The sequence below is a fragment of the Carica papaya genome, chromosome 9 (genome assembly GCF_054855325.1).
Source record: "Carica papaya isolate Zhongbai chromosome 9, ASM5485532v1, whole genome shotgun sequence".
Classification (NCBI taxonomy): Eukaryota; Viridiplantae; Streptophyta; class Magnoliopsida; order Brassicales; family Caricaceae; genus Carica; species Carica papaya.
The window spans coordinates 32,708,674-32,731,511 of NC_142317.1; the positions used below are offsets into that span (position 1 = coordinate 32,708,674).

The 22,838-nt window shown below is 33.8% G+C and overlaps 2 protein-coding genes across 3 annotated transcripts; one reads left to right on the plus strand and one right to left on the minus strand.

Moving 5' to 3' along the window:
* Positions 1–96: 96 nt before the first annotated feature.
* Positions 97–4,592, minus strand: LOC110819778 (cold-regulated 413 inner membrane protein 1, chloroplastic-like). 2 transcript variants are annotated; one of them, XM_088211078.1, is made up of 6 exons: positions 4,351–4,592; positions 4,122–4,253; positions 2,727–2,822; positions 2,477–2,541; positions 509–578; positions 97–387 (listed from the first exon to the last, which is right to left on the minus strand). In XM_088211078.1, exons 1-6 carry the CDS (start codon positions 4,500–4,502, stop codon positions 333–335), a joined length of 570 nt encoding a protein of 189 aa, XP_088067204.1. In that variant the 5' UTR covers positions 4,503–4,592; the 3' UTR covers positions 97–332. The 2 variants fall into 2 exon arrangements, with proteins under 2 accessions (XP_088067204.1, XP_088067203.1); XM_088211077.1 differs by having other exon boundaries at positions 97–428.
* A 2,909-nt stretch (positions 4,593–7,501) lies between these two features.
* On the plus strand, positions 7,502–8,335 carry LOC110819777 (transcription elongation factor TFIIS-like). The gene has a single exon (XM_022049089.1). It carries the CDS (start codon positions 7,502–7,504, stop codon positions 8,333–8,335), a length of 834 nt encoding a protein of 277 aa, XP_021904781.1.
* Positions 8,336–22,838: the final 14,503 nt, after the last annotated feature.

Below are 22,838 nucleotides of genomic sequence, written 5' to 3' on the forward strand. Positions count from 1 at the left end.
TGTAAAAGAATGCGCAAAACTGGTGGTGGGGGAAGTTTGGCATTTGTTTGTAGACAAAGCAAAAGGTCTACATACACATTCAACACTCTATTGAACTTAGCATAATAAGCTTATATATCATTGACATGAAAGTAGAGAACATTACAGAAAAATAAATAAAACAAAAAAACTAATAAGAGGATAACTTCCTCATTTTCCATCTTCTCTAATGGTTCAAAAATAAGATTCTGAAATTACTTACTATTCATCAATTCTACTTAGTTCAGATGATAAGCAAGCACGATACTGCAGTAATACAAATGATGGCTATGGTAGCAATAATTGAACCTTGGTCAAAAGCCTTCTTCAAGCTGCCTGCTCGTGAGAAATGCTGGAAAGCCAGATAACCTGCAATCATCAAGGAAGTAATTGCACCTGCTTGTCTTCCCCTGTGAGTGGGTAACAGCATGAACGTAAGAACAAATGAAAAATAAAGTCTTGTATCTTCTCAAACAGAAAATCCACAAACCTTAATTGCATAACTTGATGAGGAGCCACAATCACCATGAGTAAGGCTACCGATGGCAATTCAAGTTCACCTGTGAACAAAAAACGCCCAGGAATAAGATACGGATCATTTGATTTCTTCTATTGCAGAGTCTGACAAGATAGGATAAAAATATATGCAAATACAAGCTCTGCATTGAGTCACAATCACAAAAGAAAAGCTGAGATTACAAGGGCCAAAAAACTATCAAAACCCCATCCCCCACCTCCAGCACCCCCAAACCCCCGGGAAGGCAAGTTCTGTGATTACAAGGTCAATATGTTCCAGTAGCTGTTTTGTATGCAATCAAGGATTAGCAAAACAAAATATTCAATAAAAACATAAATGAGCTCGTATCACAAGAAAAAAGTCCCGAAGGAGGTAAACTATTGCTTTTTTTATGACTAGAATTCCATTTTTTATAGGAAAAGAAAACATATGAAGTAAATTCTTGAAAAGTCTAGCATTGTACTTCCTAATACATGCACAACAAGAAAGACAAATAAAATTCAAACATGTACCAGTTATTACCATATTTTTACTACATTTATTATTTTCTACATGATGAACTCCTGGTTAGGTGGTATGTCACACCTAGTATCCCAAACATAATTTAGGATATCTAGCTTAAAAATAGTTGAATCATTATGAACATTGCTTATGAATGAAATGATATAGATATTCTCTACCTTACTTGAATATAATTTCACTAAACCAGAGTGCCTTCATGCAAGGTAGACGAATCCTATATGCCTCATTAATTGTAAATGGTAGTAGAGTTTACTCCAAGGTCTAAAGGAAAAGGCTTGGTTCTTAAGCTAGACTTTGCAAAAGCCTATGATCCTGCTAGCTGGAGTTTCCTTGATGGATTCATGGAGCATAAGGATTTCAGGGTTAGGTGAAGAAGATGTATAAAGGGATGTTTATCTTCTGTTTCCGTTGCGGTATGAAAAACTTCAAGATTGTTTACGGCATCTAAAGGAGTTAGGTAGAGGGATCCCTTATCTCTATTCCTCTTCACTTTGGTAACAGATGTAGGTATTAGAATGTTGAATAGAGCATTGGAGAGAGGTAAGATGAGAGGATTAGGGGTAGAAAAGGATAGGATGAAGGTTTCTCATTTACAATATGCCGATGACTTGATGTTGTTCTTGCAACATGATAATAAGGCGATTAGAAATGCACTCACCCTCATCCAAGTGTTTGGACACACATTAGAGCTGAAAATTAACCTAACTTACAGTGACCTCATCGAGATCAGTGTAGAGGAGGATATAATCGATCAGACAGCAAATCAGATAGGATGTATTAAGTTAAAGTGGGCCATTATATACCTGGGACTTCCATTAGGGCAAATAATACGTCCTTTTGGGACAAAGTGGAACAAAAAGCTAGTAAGAGTCTCAAGAGTTTGAAAGGGGGTCTCTTTTCTATATAGGGAAGGGTCACTTTGATCCAGACTTGTCTCTCTCACATACCTTTTTACTTCATATCATCGTTTATGATTCCTGCAGGGATAACAAATAGGATAGAAAGGTGTATGAGAAGATTCTCACAGGTGTTGAGGGGAGAACAGGGACCATTTAGTAAGTTGGGAAGTATATTGTCAGTCCAAGAGATCAAGGGGGCTGGGCATTCGGAAATCTTAGATTAAAGAATCTATCTGTATTGCCAATGCGGCTTTGGCATTTCTCACATGTTTTAAGTTTCTTCGACTTTTCACTATTTACTTCTTTTGCTTTCATTTTGTTGTTTTATTGGGAAAACAAGCCCTCATCTTATGCAACTTTGTTCCCCCTACTCATACTTTTAAATTAAAAAGAAAGAGAGAAGAACATTTTGAGTTGATCTTTTACAATAATCAATTCTTCTTTAAAAAAAAGAAGAAGAATGTTTTGAGTTGATCTTGCTTAAATCTTAAACTCAATACAAATATTTAAGAAAACCTACCAGGAATAAAGAAGAAAAGACGTACAAGAAGTGCCAAGAATGCAGTCCAAATACCATAATCACCCCTGCAAAGCATACTCATATTTTTACAACGGCATGAACTCATCAAATATGATTGGCCTGCTTGAGTGATAAGATGACATTTCTGAGACTTGCACACACATGTAAAGCCCAATAAAGCAATTACAAGTTGATGGTAGTGTGATGTAATCCAAAAGAGAAAATAACAAAGTCTCCCATAAAGGCTTACTTAATCCATGAGATGATGCTTATTGGTGCTTGTAAAGCAAATAACAGAACAAGAAAAGATTTCTGAACGCCTGTGCCTTTGGCAAGCATTAAAATCCTATACAAAAAAACATATATCAGAAATGCACCTAGACTATACCAGGCAAATTACTAAAGAAACATATCAAACTAATAAAATTATTTTTGCATCCAACATTCCTTATAAGTCTTAAATGCAATTAGCACTTAATATTACCATTTGAATAAAAACTTTACATGAAAATTGAGTTTAACCCCCAAATATAAAGGAAAAATAGAACTCATTTGCAAATCAATATTTTCATTTGGTAGTATTTTAAGGAATGGAATTCACTTCGGAAGTAATTAAAACATCATTAAACAATTACTTTTCTAATTCTATTAAATTTTAATAAATAATTACATAAATTGTTTTTTATGTAAAAGGGAGGTGGAGTTGTGTGTGTAATTACACTCTTATAGTATCTGTGTATAAACTGTGGACCTTAATTTATGGGTTACTGGCATCAATTGGGCATCAATTGGATAATAGCTAGTTCGGTGAGAGAAGACAATTGGTGTAGAAGGATATTAGCAGAGAGAAGAAACATGTTAGTCAGATTCTCTGTTAGCCCCTAACTATCGAACAGTTAATTTTTTTTTATGAAAAAAGTGTCATAATCCATTTATGTTATATTTTTTACTTAACAATCATTTTATATTAATTTATAAGATATCTTTTTAATAAAAAATTTTCATTTCATATTTATCAAATTTGTCCTTTATTTTACTCTCTTCAACATGAGTTAAAATTCTCATTTAAAGAATATTAACTCCAGACAAGGGCTACAACATTTTTTTGTTCCCTTTACATTTTTTTTGTTCGATTTGATCTCTGCCTTGATTTTACAGTAAATTAATTACTGTATTTTCAAAAAATATTCGAATTAGTCTCTCTTAGTCAATGACCACTAATATCGTTAACACCTAATATCACTTGTCAAACCTTGCTATATTACATCTTGTCACTTTTTTGCATTAGATGTCACGTTAAATATCATATGACATCTTAATACGAACAAAAAATTTAAATGTGGACTGATCTGAAATAATCTAATATATGTATATATATAAAAGAACCAATCGGCCTCAACAAGTTCAGGTCTATCCAGAGTTGACGTATTAATGGTAACTAAGAGAGAATGACTAATTCGAATACTGCTTCAACGTACAGGAAGTAATTTTACGTAAAACTGAGGCAGGAACTTTGCCGTCCAAACAAGTATTTGTACCATCCTTCCTCTAGTCTATTCTACCTTTCTCTAAGATGCTTTGAAAATCACACTCTCAAACAAGAGACACGTTTATACAAAATTATGCAGAGTTAGGGAGCTCATACCCAGAGGAAACAATTGAGATCCACTGGAGATTAGAGGCGGTTAAAGGCGCAGCGTAACACACCGTACCTCCACTCCTCTTCTCCTTACACCTCTTCTTAACCATCACCATTTCCTTGTGATTAATCGACACTCTGGAACATATAATAAAAACAACAAGAAGTAAATTGAAACAATTTCTCTGATTTTTTACAAAAAAAGAAATTCAATCCATGGATTCAATATTAGTACCTGAGAGGATTGGAGACGTTTGAGATGGACGAGTCCCCAGTAGTGAGAAAATTGGCCTTGTGATGGAAGCCATTAAGAGATAGATGTGGCTTGTTGTTGGTATTGTTGAAGAGAGAAAGAGTAGGTGCTGATGAGAATGAAAGCGTCGTCATCTTCGTCTTCTCCACTTTCTTTGTCCCCGTTCTCTTAGAGGTTTTCTGGTGTCCCAACAATGGAAAGAGAGAAAGAAATAGCGAGGTACGCCCTCCGCAACACGTGTAAGAAAAAGAAAAAAATATGATTTTTCTGTTTTTTTTTTTCAAAAAAAAGTTACAATAAAAAAATTTTTAAAAAAATTATCTAATTTTTTTTAGAAAATTTATAAAATTGATTTTAATTTTTTTAGGAAAAAAAAAAGTTACAATAAAAAAATAAAAACAATTATCTAAAATTTTTTAGAAAATTTATAAAATTTTGATATAATTTTTAATTTTTTTATAAAATTATAAAAATTATGATAAAAATATTAAAAGGCCTTATTTTTATATACATATTTTATTTTTCAATATAACCAATATTATTCAAAATGCTTCTTAAAAAATTTATTGTATACTCCAATTATTAAAACCAAAATTAATTAAATTTAAAATGAATATTTTAATAAAATAATTTTTTTTTGTCACGTATCTCTCAAAAATTCAAATATCACAAGTTGAAGCACAATGAAATAATATTTTTTAAAATATTTTTCTTAATATTATTTCTCTCGATAGATTATTTTTAGAGAAATATTTTAAGTAATTACTCAAAAAATATTTATTTAGTTAATAAATTTTATATAAAAAAATTAAAAATAATTTAAATATCAAGTTAGTGACCAGAGTAGATAACGTAAAACTGTAATTATACTTATAATCTCTAATACATAATCTCTTTAATTTAAAACTTGCACTTCATTGGATGACATTCTTGAATATTTTTATTTTGTCATAGATATTGAAAATTTGAAAAACATAATTAACCATATCTTAGATTGCTAAAAATATTTGAGTTAATGATAATAATTTTTTACCAAGTTGATACAATATTATTCAAAATAATTATATATATTTTTTGTTAAATTTGATATCTCAAACACAATTTGCATTTCAATCTTAAATCTATAAACTAAATTTTTGTTGTTTTTCATCATATTTAATTTATCGTAATATTAATTTTCTTAACTAAAAACGAATATACACAGAATCGTTTGATTTTCTTTTAAAAATTTTTGCAATGTCAAACTTAAAAAGTAAAATTTAGGCTAGTGTAAATTAATGAAGAAGTACAACAAAGAGGAAAAATTGATAGGAGTTTAAATAATAATTTGTATTATTTTGTATTGGTTAATTTCACATAAGATTATATCAGTAAATTTTTAAATTTTATTAAAAAATATATAAGTAAATAAAATGCATTGCTGCCGCCGCACACAGACACCAAAAAACATCGAAAATACCACTCTGTGACCTGTCCTTGCACAAATCACCGCGTACAAGAACGCTTTGTCTCCTTCCTTGCTCGGAGATCCAGAACAGATCTCGTGGATATCGCGCCGTCATCGCGTGCGCTTGATTGTTTTCTGATTCGTCTTTTTCCTTATAGATCTATGATAGATCTCGTAGGAATCGTGTCGTCACCGCCCATGCTTCTTCTTCTCTATCTGACCGAAATAAAGCTGCTACGCTCATAGAATTGCCGCACAGATCTCACAACTCCCTGCATTACCTTTTGATTCCAAGGGAAGTCGTAGGCGTTGTCACTTCTTATTCTTTTTAGTGGTGGTCAAGTAAGTTAAAAAAATCTAAAGAGAAACCCTAGTTGTCAGGTCCCTCTTTTCTTTTTTATTAGTAGTATTCCATTTTTTTTTTATTCTTTAACCTTGCTCTGATACTAATTATTGAGAAAATAATCTTCAATACGCACACAATTACACAAAATAAAAAAAATATATATAAGATTTAACGTAATTTGACAAAGATGCATACTCCATAAGTAAGACAAATGAGAAATTTTTTATTGAAAAAATAATAGTACATATCCAATAGAGTTGTAGACACTCATAGATAAAGTAATAAGGTCTTTTTCAAAATATTTTTATAATATTTCTCAGAAAATAATGTAAAATATTCATCAGAATCAATTTATATCAATATAAATATCTTACCAACTAGATCTTATAAGAAAGATTAAAGATAGTTTAAATTTCAAGTAGGTTCATTAGGTAGAGAATGTAGAACTATAAATTCTGTGATACATAATCTCTTTAATTTACAAATTAATGACATTCTTGAGTACTTGTATTTTGTCTTAGATATTGAAAGTTTGAAAAATATAGTTCACAATCTTTTAGGTTGCCATATATATTTGTGTTAACAATAATAATTCTTGACTGAACTGATACACAAAATAATATTTGTGTAAACTAGATTCTTGTTGCTTTCTGTAATATTTAATTTATTATAATACTAATTTTCTTAACTTATATGTGTAATTATTCAACTTTCTTTTGAAAAAGTATCAATAAAATCTTATATTTTTTAAAAAAATTATAAGTAAATAAACTACATTATAAATTTTTGGATTGAAAACTTGCCCAATGATAATTTTTTTATTAAAATATAAAATAATTTTTTTTATATTAATTGTGTCTTGATATATCTGTAATATAATATTTTAAAAATATTTTGTTTCTTTAAAAAATTATTAAAATTAAAATCCAATCAGAATAAATGGTAACAGAACCCGACCCGAGATTGCAACCCAAGTGGATTAACGGTAAGTTGAGGGCATAATAGGGAATTCACTTAAAATTTTTGGTATTTAAATTATGTGTTTCTCTGATCGGACGAGGAAAAACTGAGAGGCTCTGTTTATAAGAAGAAGGATGAGAAGCATAAATCCAAATAAGAGATTCACTGTTTGTAAAGTTTTCGTTTTGAAGAGGAAGAAGAGACTCTCTGGGTTTCCTTCCATGTGTTCCTCTGTTTTCTTTCTTGTGTTGTTGGCTTTTCTTTCCTTGCTTATGTGATAAGAAGATGAGAGATTCAGTCTCTATGTTTTCTTTCAGGGTTTCTCTGTTCGGAAGAAATTGTTGAAAGCTTCTATATCAGGTGCAAGAAATATTTGAAGAATGGATGAAACACTAGAGATTCTTGCGGCAGCTAAGAAAGCTGCCGATTCTGCAAACATCAAGGGTATTCTTCTGGGTTCATCCGAGATATCCAGATGCGTTGATTGTCTGAAGCGGCTTGAAACTTGCCCCTTCAACACTGAACTTATCAATACACATAATATCTACAAGAAGCTGCAAAATCTTTGTAAGCATAAGAGTCGAAAGATTTGCTCTGCAGCTTCTCGGCTTATCGATGTGTGGAAGCAGAGGGAAACTGAAATCTCAAAATGTTCAACGCGGTCCAGTACTATTCGCATCAAGTTGCAGCCAACGGCTCCTGTTCAACCTTCTTCTGACAATGTTTCAGCGTTGCCCCCTCCTCAACCTTCATCTCTGAAGATGGAAGAGTCCGCTAATGCTTCGAACAAAGGACTTACCATTAACCTCAAGATGCCATTGCAAAGTAATCCTCAACCCTCCACTCAGAATGTGAAAGATACATCAAGAAACAAAGTGAGAGGCATGCTTGAAGAAGCCTTCTCAAAGGTAGCATCTGAATCCAGAGAAAAGATTGGAGAAAATGTGTGTCTAAGGGATCATGTTGAGGTTGCTGCACTGGTTGAGTCTGAGATGTTTAGCCAGATGGGTCCTTGTGTTGGTAGTCAAAAGAGGAAGTACAGGTCAATTCTGTTCAACCTGAGGGATGCAAAGAATCCAGACTTAAGGAGAAAAGTTCTCTGTGGAGATATCAAGCCTGATGAATTGATCAACATGAAAAGTGAAGAATTGGCAAGCAATCAAGTCAAGTTTGAGATCAGTGAGATAAGAAAGAGGGCTGGACTTAAGGAATAGGCTTTGCTACAACAATTATAATGCTGCATATTGATTTGTTTAGAGCATTGGAAGAAAAAGTAATATTCTGTATTACTTTGTTGGTTAGAAATTTAATGTAATAGTTGTATATTGATATGTTCAGATTTGATGTAAGCGAATATGATTTTTTGAGTCTCTTTCAAAAAGTGAATGACAGGATATTAACATTTAGCTGATTTGGAATTTTTGGTTTTGTGTTTCTTTGCTTCTATTTTCCTTTATGGAGTGTTCTTCTAGGCATCTATCTGCATAGCAACAATTTCTTGAATGAGAAACTTATCTAGGGGATGAACTGAAGGAATCCCCATGGATGGAATCTTGGTTGGTGGTGACTCTTTCTTATATAGTTTTATAGTTGTTTATTATATTTGATATGTTGAATTGGTTTCATACTCATAGGTTTTAAGTTCTTGGGATTTGAGAGCTTACTTCTTATTGTACCTGTTTTTTTTTTTTCTTGGTATGGTTTTAATTGTGAGTTTCTACAACAGCAACAGTGATCTAATTGGCATTTCTGCTGCAATTATACTATGCGTTTGTGCTGCAAATGGGAGTACTAATTTTCTTTTTAGTCTCTCAAATTAGTATATGTTCATTACTTGCATATTTAACTCTTTGATGACATTGAAAAACACTTTCTAAGGTTAGTTTCTCTGCTTCTCTTGGTGTTGCTATTACTACAATTCGATCCGAGTGTTGTAGCTGTGTGCCTGTTTTCGAACTAGCTAGTGTGGTTTTTTTTATAAATACTCAAATCTTTTTTAATACATAAATTTTTTGGGACATTCTAGTTTACATAAACATGATGATCTAATTTGAATTGTTAAAGATTAAATTTTCTTGGATAATTAGAAAGTCATTCTTCTACTCTGAAGAGGTTGTATGCTTGGGAAAGAAAACTCTACACATCTGGGAATCTTACATTAAACGTTGATTAAAAACATAAACATTTAACATATCCGAAAATCTTTACATTGTATATTGGCTGATTGAACTTTTGATTTATGTGATGCAACGAATATCCTCGTTTGTCTTATTTTCCCTTTGTTTGGCTTGACCGTAGAGTTGTTAAGTATGCTGAACATTTTGGCATCATTTGGAAATCAAAGATCAACCTTAGAGTTCTTTTTGGAGCCTCTTCAACATAATATTGTATTTTCTCTCTGTGTTTCGTTCTCGTTATTGAACACCGCTAATGCTTTTGCATATCCGATAAAAATAATTCAACTCCGTAGGATTTAACGTGTATGCACCTGTTTTTTCTATTTGTGCTTGTCTTGGTGCTGTTAAAACCTTATGCATGTGGTTTTTCTGTTAAGTGCTAAAACTTTTTCTAATATGTAAGCTTCTTGAGACATTCTCATTTATATAATCATGATGGTCTAATTTAACATTTCTCGACAAAGCATTAAAATTTTCGTGGTTCATTAGATTAAATTTGTTTAAAACATTTGGAAAGTTTGGATTAGACAGCCAAAACAATTGAGAGAAATAACTAATGTCACTTTATTTGCGGCTGATTTCTTCTTTGGACTGAATGGAGGAGACATTGGCTTTGTTAAAACCTTAATATGTGTTTGGGATGAGCCCATGGCACCAAAATGAAAGAGGATGTGTAGGCCAAATATTTGTCATTGTTGTTTCTTCACGAGCTCGTTAATGTAATTCTAAACTCGAATTTAAAATTATAGATGGATAATTGATTGGTAAATTCGTAAATACATGAAATCATTCAAGTAATGAAATGATAAGTAGAGTATCATCTCACATGAATTGTCTATCAAGTATCAAAATTTTAAAAATTCTACTATTATCTAAACACCGAAACTAGAATTATTAACAAAATTAAATTAAAAAAATTTAATTAAATTGAGAAAAACTATTAACAGAAATGCATTAGAGTAATTGATTTTACCTGAATTTTGGGTACACTCGAGTTTTAATTTTACAATCAATTTAATTTAATTTATAATGGTTGAACTATCATAATATACTTTGGGTTTCTCTCTTGGTATTTTCTAGATCTGTCAATTACTAGTTGCTAATATTTAATAACAGTTATTAATTTAATTCAATTAAATTTGAGATAATTCAATTAATCCACTCGATTATATTATCCTAATTCAACTCTCTATTGATACTTAACAATATAGGTCTCATTAATAAAATTTCACTCCCATTACTTTAAATCATCAATTACAAATAAAGCTGCGGGTTGACCAATTCTCACAATCCAATTAAGTCTAATATTGTTAAATTGCAACAAGAAGAAAGTTAAAAAACGAAACTTAAACATACATTCGATTCATGTTACATCAACTACTTTGGTAAAAGAAATTTAACCAAACATAGTTGATTGAGCAACAACAATTATCATTACGAAAAATTTAATTATATAATAATCTAAAATAAATTTCCAATAAATTTCAAACACTAGCATTCGAGTTTATCAGAAACTCGTGAAAAAATTCTATTCCAAAAAATATGTAATTCAAAATTTAAACATATATGATTTATTACTTTTCTCAGCTCCTTTCGCCATCACTTTGCTTCAAGTTCGCTTTTACTTTCTTCCTAGTCCGCTTCGACTCACTCTTCACTATGCTCTTCTAGTTTTACCTTCCACAAGTTCACTGCATTTCTACTTCTTCTCTAACAACTCGTGACTCTGCTTATGCAAGCTTCTGCGAGTTTCTGTGTCAAGCTCTCACCAGAGCGCTCCATTCTCTCCTGGTTTAGATTAATGTTGGATGGAATGTTGTCTCACAGTTTCTTGGTGTAGTTACTAGGTTCTTTAAATCATTTTTTCTGTGATTCATGGCCTATAAATGGTGTAGATGCAACTCGATAATTTGAATGTGTAATGTCCAAGTTTAAATTTAATGTAAATTAAATTAATTTAAATGTAATTTTTTAATTTTTTTAATTCTAATTTAGAGTAAAAATAAAGTAAATTTGATGGATGATGAAATTGAAAATAATTTTGAGGAAAATGGGGTGAAGTTTTAGGTTCTGAGAGTATTTTTGAAAGAAAAATAAGAAACCAGAGGTTGAAATGTAATTTTAAAAAGTTTTGCTATGTAAGATGCTCGATCAGTAGTCTTGATGAACCAGGACGCGCTGCGTGGCAACAGGCGCTGATGTGATGCCATGAGGGAGGCCACGCGGGCGATCCACGTACCCAAGATCGAACGGCTCATATCCATTCCCGCGCACATGAATGACCCGGATGCATTTCCTCCCCAAACGCGATCGGACGGTCAGATTTAAATGCGATCAGACGATCCAGATTACATCGCGATTAACGGTACAGATTAGATCGCGATGAACGGTCTAGATTCACTCACTTTTTAATCGCGATCGGAAGGTTAAGATCAAACGCGATAGATAATTTAGATTAAAAGGGAACGAGTATAAATAACTCTTTTCACACCAAACCCTAACCCTAGCCGCTAGTCACCCTCATCGGAGAAGAAGACCTAGCCGCTAGGAAGGAGAGCTGCCGCCACCCACCGTAGTAACGGAGCTACTTCTGACTCCCAAAAGAGGTAAAAAAAATTATCTTTTTACTCGAAATTTATTTTTAAACACTCCGATGGTCAAATCGGAGCAAAAGGACCGAAAAATTGACCGAAAGCTGCGGACAAAGCCTGTAACACCCATTAATTTTGTCATTTATTATTATTATTTTTAATTAATTTTTGAATTTATTTTATTTAGTTTATTTTATAATTTTTGAATTTTAATTGATTTATTTAATTTAATTTAATTTAATTTAATAAGAATAAAAATAATAATAATGATAAAATTGGGTAAAAATATTATTTGGATTTAATTGAAATTGATTTTAGGAAAAATGGGTGAAAATTAGGATTTTGGGGGTATTTTTGAAAAGAAAATCGAAAACCGGGGGTCAAAACGCAATTTAAAAAAATTGTGCCCCGTCAGCGCCACGTCAGCAGCCACGTCAGCGGCCCAGTCAGCAGTCCTGGCCAACCAGGACCTGCCGCATGGCAAGACCACGTTGACCCGGGAATGGGCCACGTGGGCGATCTGCGTGCGCCCAAACGGACGGCCCTGATTAAGCGTGCGCACGGACGGCCCAGATTCAATCGCGCACGGACGGCCCAGATTTAATCAAAATAGACAGCTGTGATCAAAAGGCAAAAGGGTATAAATAGAACCCCCACACCTGACCACAAAAACCCTAGCCGCCTGCCCTCGCCGGAGAAGACGAACCAGACACCGGAGGAGCCGGCCGCCGCCACCCGCCGCCGCACCGGAGAGTTTTCCGACCACCGATCGAGAAAAAATTCATATCTCCGGCTCGTTTTTCCATGCTGAGTTCCCCTATGGCCAAATCGGAGCTAAAATCCCGGCCAAATCGCCGGAAAACACGGCCGAAACCCAGCAGCGCTGCCGCGCCCCTCCTCGATTTTTGCCTCCGATGAGGCCCTTCCCGGCCTCCGTTTGATACAATTTTTATATCACCGTGATCACCATTCTTTTCTCTACAGGTTGATCGGAGCCAAATCACCAAGACATGAACCTCGCCGAAGAGCGGCCGCACCCGAGAGCACCGCCGCCGGTAAGCTTCGGTTTTTCGTAATTTTTTGGCCCCCCGAGGGCCCTAGGGTTGTTTTATGACAGAGACCGATGCAAGTGTGGCCAAATTCGGCCGGAAACGGCCAGAAAGGGCCAACCCGAGGCGAATCGCCGCTGCAAGCGGCGGCGCCGTCGCCGGAGCACGGCAGAGCCACCGTGCCGGAATTGCGATATTGGCCGAAAGGGGCCCTGGATCTAATTTGGGATCTTTTGGGACACGTGCAGGTACCAGTAGTGCATTTTAGTTCCCCGGAAAAAATTCAGGAAAAATTAGGGACAGCCTGTAGGCGCACTGTAGAGCCGTATTCAGACTCCGAAACAAGTAAGGACCCCTCACCCTATTTCCTATCACGGTATTAAAGTTCAATAAATGATAAAACAGTGTTTCATGAATCAGTAGATGTATAAAATTGTTTAAGGTCGCTAATGGAGCCCGAGTCTGGTGTATTTGTCGCTCAGTTGTTGTTTGTTCTATTTTATAGTTTTAAATGCAGTATGATGTCTGATGTTCTCATTTCATAGTTTCGTGTGCATAAATCACTGTTTTATTGATTATGGGTTGAATGACTGAGAACCCAATGTTGTATGTTGGCTTGTTTGGCATGAATTACTTGTTGCTTGTTTGTGTGTGATTCGATGATGCTGACTGAGGAAAAGGGGATTGAAAAGTTATGTAAATTGATAATTGTATAATGTGGTCAGCCTGACTAGATATCCTGGGAGATGGTGGACGGACCGAGTCCGTTGGGAACCCTACCAGGATTGTGGTCTCTCATACCGGACGGGGTATGGAGACCTTATGTGTTTTGGCGCCCATACCGAACGAGGTATGGGGACGGCCCGTTTCACCCTCATACCGGACGGGATATTGAGGTTTATAGTTTTGGCACCCATACCAAACGGGGTATGGGGACGGCCCTGGAATCTGATTACAAGTGTTAAAGGTTCACGGGTAGTGGGACCCCTATGGATCCCCATGGATACTAGTAGGCTGGTAAATAAGGAAAAATATGTTGTGTCATGATTGAGATGCAAAAGGCGTGATAAGTTATTGCTTTCATATATTGTTTTATGAATTTCACCGAGGTAAGTGGATAGCGAGAATTTTATTATTGATAAAAGAATTTGTTGTAAACTATGCTCCATTGGTCTTTTGTATTTTCTACCCACCTTTACCTCCGTGACGGTGAGATAGTGTGATGTCTTTACTGGGCTGGTGTAGCTCATTCCTTATTTAATCATTTCAGATCAGGAAGACATTGTTCCCGAGCCCGTTCCGCAGGAAGACGGCGAAGGGGACGCCTGAAGACTCCGTAGTCATATTTATAGCTTTTATTTTCGAGTTCCTCTTTTAGTTAGTTTGTTTTTTTATACTTTGAGCACGTTTTTGGTTTTAGTGTAAGGGATGTTTGATCAAAATTTTTATTTCGCTTCCGCATTTGACCTTTTTAATACACATGTTTCATTTCAAATTACTGGGGCAGTTACAAAGCCCCACGCCGCCGCCGCAAGAAATTTCACAAAATGCCTCCGATGAGGCCTTTCTCAATTCCTGTTCTGCGTAATGTTTCCATCATTATGACTACCGTTTCCTTCTCTACAGGTTGAATGGAGCAAAACACCCAACCGCAATATGAGCCGAAGAAGCTGCCGTACCGAAAAGCTCCGCCGCCGGTGAGTTTCATTTTTCGTATTTTTTCGGCCAACCGAAATCTCTTAATGTATTTTCTCGCAGGGATTGATGCAAAACCGGCCAAATTCGGCCGAAAACGATCAAAAATAACCAACCTGAAGCGGACAGCCGTTGCGGGCGTCGGCTCCGTCGCCGGAGCACGGCGGAGCCGCTGTGCCGAAATTCTAAAATTGGCCAAAATGGGCCCTGAGACGTATTTTGGGTTTGTTTGGGATATTTGTAAGTACTTATAACGCGTTTTAATTTTCGAAAAAAAATTCAGGGAATTCCGGGATCGCCAGTAAGCGCAATCAACAGTTTAGTCTTTCAGACATTAAATTGAGTAAGAATCCCTCACCTTATTCTCTGTTATAGAATTGAAGTCTAATTAACAATAAATACGGTATTTTGTTATAATTTAGAAAATGTTCATAGTTAATTACGAAGTACTAATGGAGCCAGAACCAGAAATTATCTACTATTATTCTATTGATTGTTTTTACAGTTTAAATGCATGATAATACTTTATTGATTGATTTTATAGCTTTGAATGTATGTATTATTTGATTTATGTGATTACCATTGAATTGAAAAAATAGAGACTAAAGAAAAATAAGAAATTGTATGATTAAATGAATGGATGAAATGACAACCTCACTGATATCCTAAGAGATGGTGGACGGATTAGGTATAATAAAGAACCCTACCATGAACGTTGTCTCATACCGGATGAGGTATCGAGACTTGATAATTTAACACTCATACCGGACGAGGTATGAGGACGACCCGTTTCACCCTCAGACTGGACAGGGTATTAAGGTTTAGTAGTTTGACACTCATACCAGATGGTATGGGGATGGCTCGCAATTGAGAATGTTGAAGAAAAGAGTTTATGTGGAGCGAAGACATCCCTATGAACCCCCATGAATACCAGCAGGCTGATAAAAAGGGGCAATTATTGTTTTGATGATTTGAATATAAAAGTACAATATGTACTATGTTGTCGATTATATATAAAATCACGATATGTATAATATTACTGTTTCTATAGGTTTTTTTTATAAATCTCACTATGGTAAATGGATGATAAATGATTTTATTATTGATAAATGAATTTGTTAATTTAAATACTCCATTGGTTGTTTTGATTTTTTATCAACCTTTTTTTCTGTGTCGGTGAGTTTCCGTGATATTCTTATTGGGATAGTGTAACTTATTTATTATTTAACTATTTCAGATCAAGAGAACTAGGATATAGAGCCCAATTCACAAGAGGGTTGCGAGTAGGATACTAGTTTTATTTACTTTTCGCTTATTTCTTTTTTTTTTTTTGTATTTCTTTCAAAAGGGTAATTCTTGTAATATTATTCCGTATTTTAAGTTATTGTGTGAGGAATATAAACCTTAACATTTTATTTCACTTCTACACTTAAATTATCATTTAATTCCTTTGAATTTACGGAGTCGTTACAGAATGAACTTCTTATAACACTTTGTACAGTGAATAAAATGGGAAAGTTCACTTCTTTCTTGATAAAGGATTCTTATTAATAGATTTGTCTACTATTTTAACTTGAATATGTTGAGGTCTTGCATTTTTTATATCACTGTTTTTTCTTTATGTGATACCTTCTTATAGTTTTTAACTGTTTGTTTTTTTTTCAAACATTTGGTATTGTTTCTGTTTCTATATAAGGTAAAAAAGATAGATGTTAAGAAATATATAACTATTTTAGTAGGGCAATTTGTCATACTTTTTGTCATACTTATAAAGACATGGAACTTAAACGAAAATAGATTCATAAATTTAATGCGGAAGTGATAAGTAAAATTAGGGTCTACATTCCTTACACAATAATTTAGAATACCCAATAGGACTACATGAATGTTCTTTCTAAAAGATAAACAAAAATTAAAGAAATGAAATGAAAAACGAATAATTAAACATTCCAAAATAACCTTCACTAGTACTTGAAGGGAGTCTGGATAGTACACTACTCGCAACTCTCTTACTAATCAGGATCTGGACTTTGGTCCTCTTGATCTGAAATACTTAATGAAATGGTGAGTTACACTAACACAGTAAAAATATCATGCTAATCACATATATGAAAAATTAAAAATTAGTAAAAATTATAAAACAAATAATAGAATATTTAATTTGAGTAAATTTATTTAATATAAAGAACACCGTTTATTCCGAACTTACCATAAAGAGTTTTCCAAAACAGCATATGAAAATTCATATCTATATCACTCTTCACTTTCACACATAAGAGAATAAGAAACAATAACTTTCTTCCTTACTTGTTTATTGGTACTTCTGGGGGTCCATAGGGGTGTTTCCCCTACTCGTAAACCCAATAGAGAAAAAATACAGCATGTAATGCCCAAATTTAATTTATAAATGTAATTCTATAATTTTATAAATTTTTTAATTTTAATTTAGTGTAAAAATGAAGAAAATTTTATGGATGATAAAATTGGAAACAATTTTGGAAAAAAAATGGTGAAATTTTGGGTTCTGAAGGTATTTTTGAAAGAAAAATAAGAAACTAGGGATCAAAATATAATTTAAGAAAGTTGTGCCACGTAGGATGCCTGGTCAGCAACGCCGACAGACCAGGACGCGCCGCATGGTAAAGGATGCTAACGAGGTGCCATGCAGGAGGCCATGCCGGCGATCCGCGCACCCGTGATCGAACGGTCCAGATTCGCCCCTGCGCGCACAGACGGCTCGGATGTGTTCCCTCCCCAAACAAGATTGGACGGTTAGATTTAAACGCGATCAATGATCCAGATCTATTCTCTACTTAAATGTGATCGAACGGTCTAGATTAGATTGTGATGAATGACCCAGATTCACTCCTTATTTTATCGTGATCGGACGGTCTAGATCAAACGCGATGGACGACCCAGATCAAAAGGGGACCAGTATAAATAACCCCTTTCACACCAAACCTTAACCCTAGCCGCTATACTCCCCTCATCGGAGAAGAAGACCCAGCCGCTGGGAAGGAGGCCACCGCCACCCGCTGCCGCGCCGGAGCCCTTTCCGACCGCCAGAAGAGGTAAAATTTTTTTCATTTTCTCAAAATTTAATTAAACACCTCCATGGCGAAATCAGAACAAAAGAATTAGCAGATTGGCCGAAAATTGGGGGCAAAGTCTGGCGGTGCCGCCGCGGGAAATTGCAAAAATTACCTCCGATGAGGCCCTTTCTGATTCCTGATCTTCATAATTTTTTCACTATTTTGATAACCATTTCCTTCTCTACAGGTTGACCGGAGCAAAACACCCGACCACAAAGTAGGTCGGTGGAGCCGCCGCACCGGAGAGCCCTGCCATTAGTGAGTTTCAGTTTTTTATTTTTTTTGGGCCAACCGAGGTCCCTTAACGTTGGCCCAAAAAATACGAAAAATCGAAACTCACCAGCGGCGGGGCTCTCCGATGCGGCGGCTCCTCCAGCTCACGTTGCGGTTGGGTCTTTTGCTTCGATCACCCTGTAGAGAAGAAAACAATGATCACAATGGTAGAAAAAATTACACGAAACGGGAATCGGGAAGGGCCTCATCGGAGGCATTTTGTGAAATTCCTTGTAATGGCACCGCCGGGCTTCGTCGGTATTTTTTGGCCAATTGGTTGGTCTTTTTGCTCTGATTTGGCCATGGGTGAGCTTAAAATTGAATTTCGTGCAAAAGAAAAAGTTTTTACCATTTTTGGCAATCGGAAAGTGTTCCAGTGTGGCGGCGGTTGGCTCCCTAGCGACTGGGTTGTCTTTTCCGGCGAGGGGGTCTGGCAGCTAAGGTTAGGGTTTGGTGCAAATGGGATTATTTATATTCATCTGCTTTTAATCTGGGTAGTCCATCGCGTTTGATCTGGACCGTCCAATTGCGATTAAATAGGGAGTGAATCTGAACCATTCATTGCGATCCAATCTGGACCGTCTATTACGATTCACTCTGGGCCGTCCGATCGCATTTGAATCTGGCCGTTCAATCGTATTTTGGAGGGAGCGCATCTATGTCGTCCGTGCGCACGAGAACGGACCTCAGCCGTTCGATCACGGGCAAGTGGATCGCCCGCGTGGCCTCACGCGTCATCGCCTCGGCCACTTGGTGCATCTTGGTTGGTCAGGGCTGCTGACCTGACGTCTGACGTGGTAAAATTTTTCTAAATTATATTTTGACCCCTGTTTTTCGATTTTTCTTTTAAAAATACACCCGAAACCCAAATTTTCACCTTTTTTCTCCAAAATTATTTTCAATTTAATCCTCCATCAATTTAATTTCATTTTTACCCCAAATAAAATAAAATAAAATGCAATAAAATAAAATAAATTAATAAAAATTATATTTATTAATTATTTAATTAAAACAAAAAATTTTGTGGGTGTTACATATGATGCCTATTCAATATATATATATAAAGTATGAGATATTACATGTAAGATATGTAAATTATTAAAAATAAAAATTAAAAAATACTGTAGGTCCACTCATGACAGACATGTTATTATCCATTAAAATAAGGTCAAAAGAAGCCCCTAAAAGAAAAAAATTAATAGCTTCCTCTTCGTTCTTTACTATTAAAGGATTTTACACCAGCCTTGTGAAGAAGTAAGTTATGCATCATGCAAATCATACCATCATCTTTAATAACCAATACTGTTATCTTCTTAGCATTGTCTAAATTAAGAGCTACATCAACTTTTTCATTTTCAACAAATTTTATATTTTTTGGAGCTAGATTCGCTATTAACAAAATCTATATTTCAATATTGGATTCTCCCACAAGCACAAATAAAAAAGATCTCATATTAATAGACAACTAAAATTAAAATACAATGAGTGTTTATGCTACGTTGTTCACTACTATATAAGACCATATACAAGAAATATACAATTGAATATTTTATTGATTACATGCATAATAATGATTACAAAGAAGTGTAATAAAACTTAAGGTAGTACCAAAGTATAATAAAATTTAAAATACATCACTATTAATTCTTCTATGAATTTAAGAGAGAATTTTGGTAACAACAATATCTACAACCTTAATAGTTATCTTTATATAACGAATCAAATCAATAATATTAAGTATTTTATTTAAAAAAAAAGTGTGAAAGTTGTTAAATATTTATGAAATAACACGACACGTGACAATAGAGCAAAAAAGTTAATAGAATATATGAATCAAATATAGTAAGTTAGATTTCTTTCTTTCAATTTTGTGAGAGAAAATCCAATCTTATATATGTAGATTTAATAATAATTATTCAAGATATTTTCATCATCAAAATCAATAAAATATGCTCATAGAAATTTTTTTCTTTAAAAAATTCATCGGTTGAACATTATCCTTATTCAAAAAGTATTCGTCTAACTTTCATATTCTTAAAAATATAATAAAAATAAACAAATGAATTCACATAGCAAGAGATATAGAAAAATAAGCCCGTAGAAATTAATAATTAAAAAAATATTTATGTTACAAGAATATGATAACTCAAGCAAAAAATGTAAATATTATCTTGTTTGCTAAGGATATTTTCAGATAGATAAATATGTTAATAATCAATATCATAAATATAACTAGTAAAAATTTCATTGAAATAAAAAGAAAAGACAGTTATGTGGTTATATATAAAATAAATTTATTAATGAAATAGAACACAAATTTATTTTATTTTTATATAATTGTTGACATAAAATTATTGTTTACCATTTTTGTTGAAGTAAAATAATATATTTTATTCTGAAAAAAGTAAATTGATGTACTTTTTTTGAAAAAAAAAATTAATTTAATTATTCTCCTTTTTTTTATTGTAAAACAAAATTATTAATTATCTACTTTCATCTCATTAATAGTAACCATTAAATATTTTATTAATGAAATTCAATTGGTATTAGAGACCGTATTGTTTATAACTAGCATTATTATTCTTTTGCAAATTAAACTAAACCACGGAAATATTTCTAATAAATCTATTTATCTTATTAGTTGAATAGTTGATATGTCACTTTGTAACGGCCCCGGAAATTTAAATGAAATGTATATATTAAAAATCTCAAATGCAGAAGCGTAATAAAAAATTTGATTAACATTCCTTACACAATAACCAAAACGTACTCAAAACATGAAGGAACAAACTAATTAAAAAAGATACTCGAAACAAAAACTATAAATATAACTATGAAGTCTTTAGGCGTCCCCTTCGCCGTTTTCCTGCGGAACGGGCTCGGGAACAACGTCTTCCTAATATGAAATGGTTAAATAAGGAATGAGTTACACCAGCTCAGTAAAGACATCACACTATCTCACCGCCACAGAAGTAAAGGTGGGTAGAAAACAAAAATGACCAATGGAGCATAATTTATGACGAACTCGTTTATTAACATAAAAACCTTTACTGTCCACTTACCTCGATGAGATCCATGAAAACAACATATGAAGACAATAACCTTATAATATCATGAAATCATACATACTTTATAACATAACACATATGATACCTTTACATTTCAATCATCAGAAAATAGATTTCCTCTTTTATCAGCCTACTAGTATCTATGGGGATCCATAGGGGGTCCCCGCTACACTTGAACCATTAACATTTACAACCTGATTCTAGGGCCGTTCCCATACCCTGTCCGGTATGGGCGCCAAAACACATAAGGTCTCCATACCCCGTCCGGTATGAGAGACTACGTTCCCGGTAGGGTTCCCTACAGACCCGGTCCGTCCACCAACTCCCAGGATATCTAGTCAGGCTGTCCACATTTTCCACTTATTAATTCACATAACCTTTTTACCTTTTTCCTTAATCTCAATCATCCAATCATACACAACATGTAAACCAATAATTGACACCAAATAAGACAATACAGTACTGGATTCACCATAATACAAACCCTAATAAAAGAAACCATAGTTCATGCATACGAGACCATAACATAATTACATCAAACATCATGCTGCATTTAATACTGGAAATTAGATCAAACAATAACAGACCAACACTGTATCAGACTCGGGCCCCATTGGCAAGAAATGATTTTATGATTTAAATGAATTTACTAAATTTAATGCTCCATTAGTGGGTTTCAATTTTATACCAACATTTACTTCTGTATCGGTGATATAATGTAATATTTATGTGGGTTAGAGTAGCTTTGTAATGATCCAAAAATCCAAAAAAAAATATATAATAATTTAAGTGCAGAAGCGAAATAAAAGATTAAGGTTTACATCCCTTACACAATAACTTAAAAGTACGAAATAAACATCATGAAATAAATTCTCTGAAAGAAACATGATAAATGAGAAAAGTAAAGGAAAATATAAAGTATCTAGCATCTACTCGTAGTCTTCTTGCAGATCGGGTTCGAGAACCAAGTCCTCTTGCGGATTGGGTTCGAGAACCAAGTTCTCTTGATCTGAAATGGTTAAATAAGGAATGAGCTACACTAGCCTAGTAAGGACATCACACTATATTACCGGTACTGAAGTAAAGGTTGGTAGAAAATAAAAAAACAACAAATGGAATACTAAATTTAGCAAATTCGTTTGTCAATCGTAAAATCATTTACAGTTCATTTAACATTGTGGAATTTATAAAAATAACCTATAAAAATAATAATATCATACAGACCAATATTTCATGCATAATCAACTATCATGATACATATTATAAATCCATATCCATTATTAATAAATCAAATCATAATCATTTCTCGTTTCACCAGCCTACTAGTATCCATGAGGTTTATAGGGATGTCTCCGCTACACGTGAACCCTTTTCCTTAACAGTTTTAATTATATAGCCGACCTCATACCCCGTCCGGTATAAGTGCCAAGACATTTAATCCTTAATAAATTTTTATCATTTTTTTTATTAAATTAAAATAAATTAAATAAATAACTATATAAAAAAATAAAAATAAAAATGAAAGAAATTTTTTGGGTGTTACAAGCTCATCCTTTATTTAACCATTTCAGATCAAAAGAACCAAGTTTCAGAACCCGATTCGCAAGAAGATTGTGAATAAATGGTAGATATTTTCTATTTTTTGTTTGTCCTTATTTTTTATGTTTCTTTCAAAGAATGAATTCTATAATACTATTTAGTACTTTTAAGTTATTATGTAAGGAATATAAAATTTAACATTTTATTTTATTTCTGTACTTAAGTTACTATAT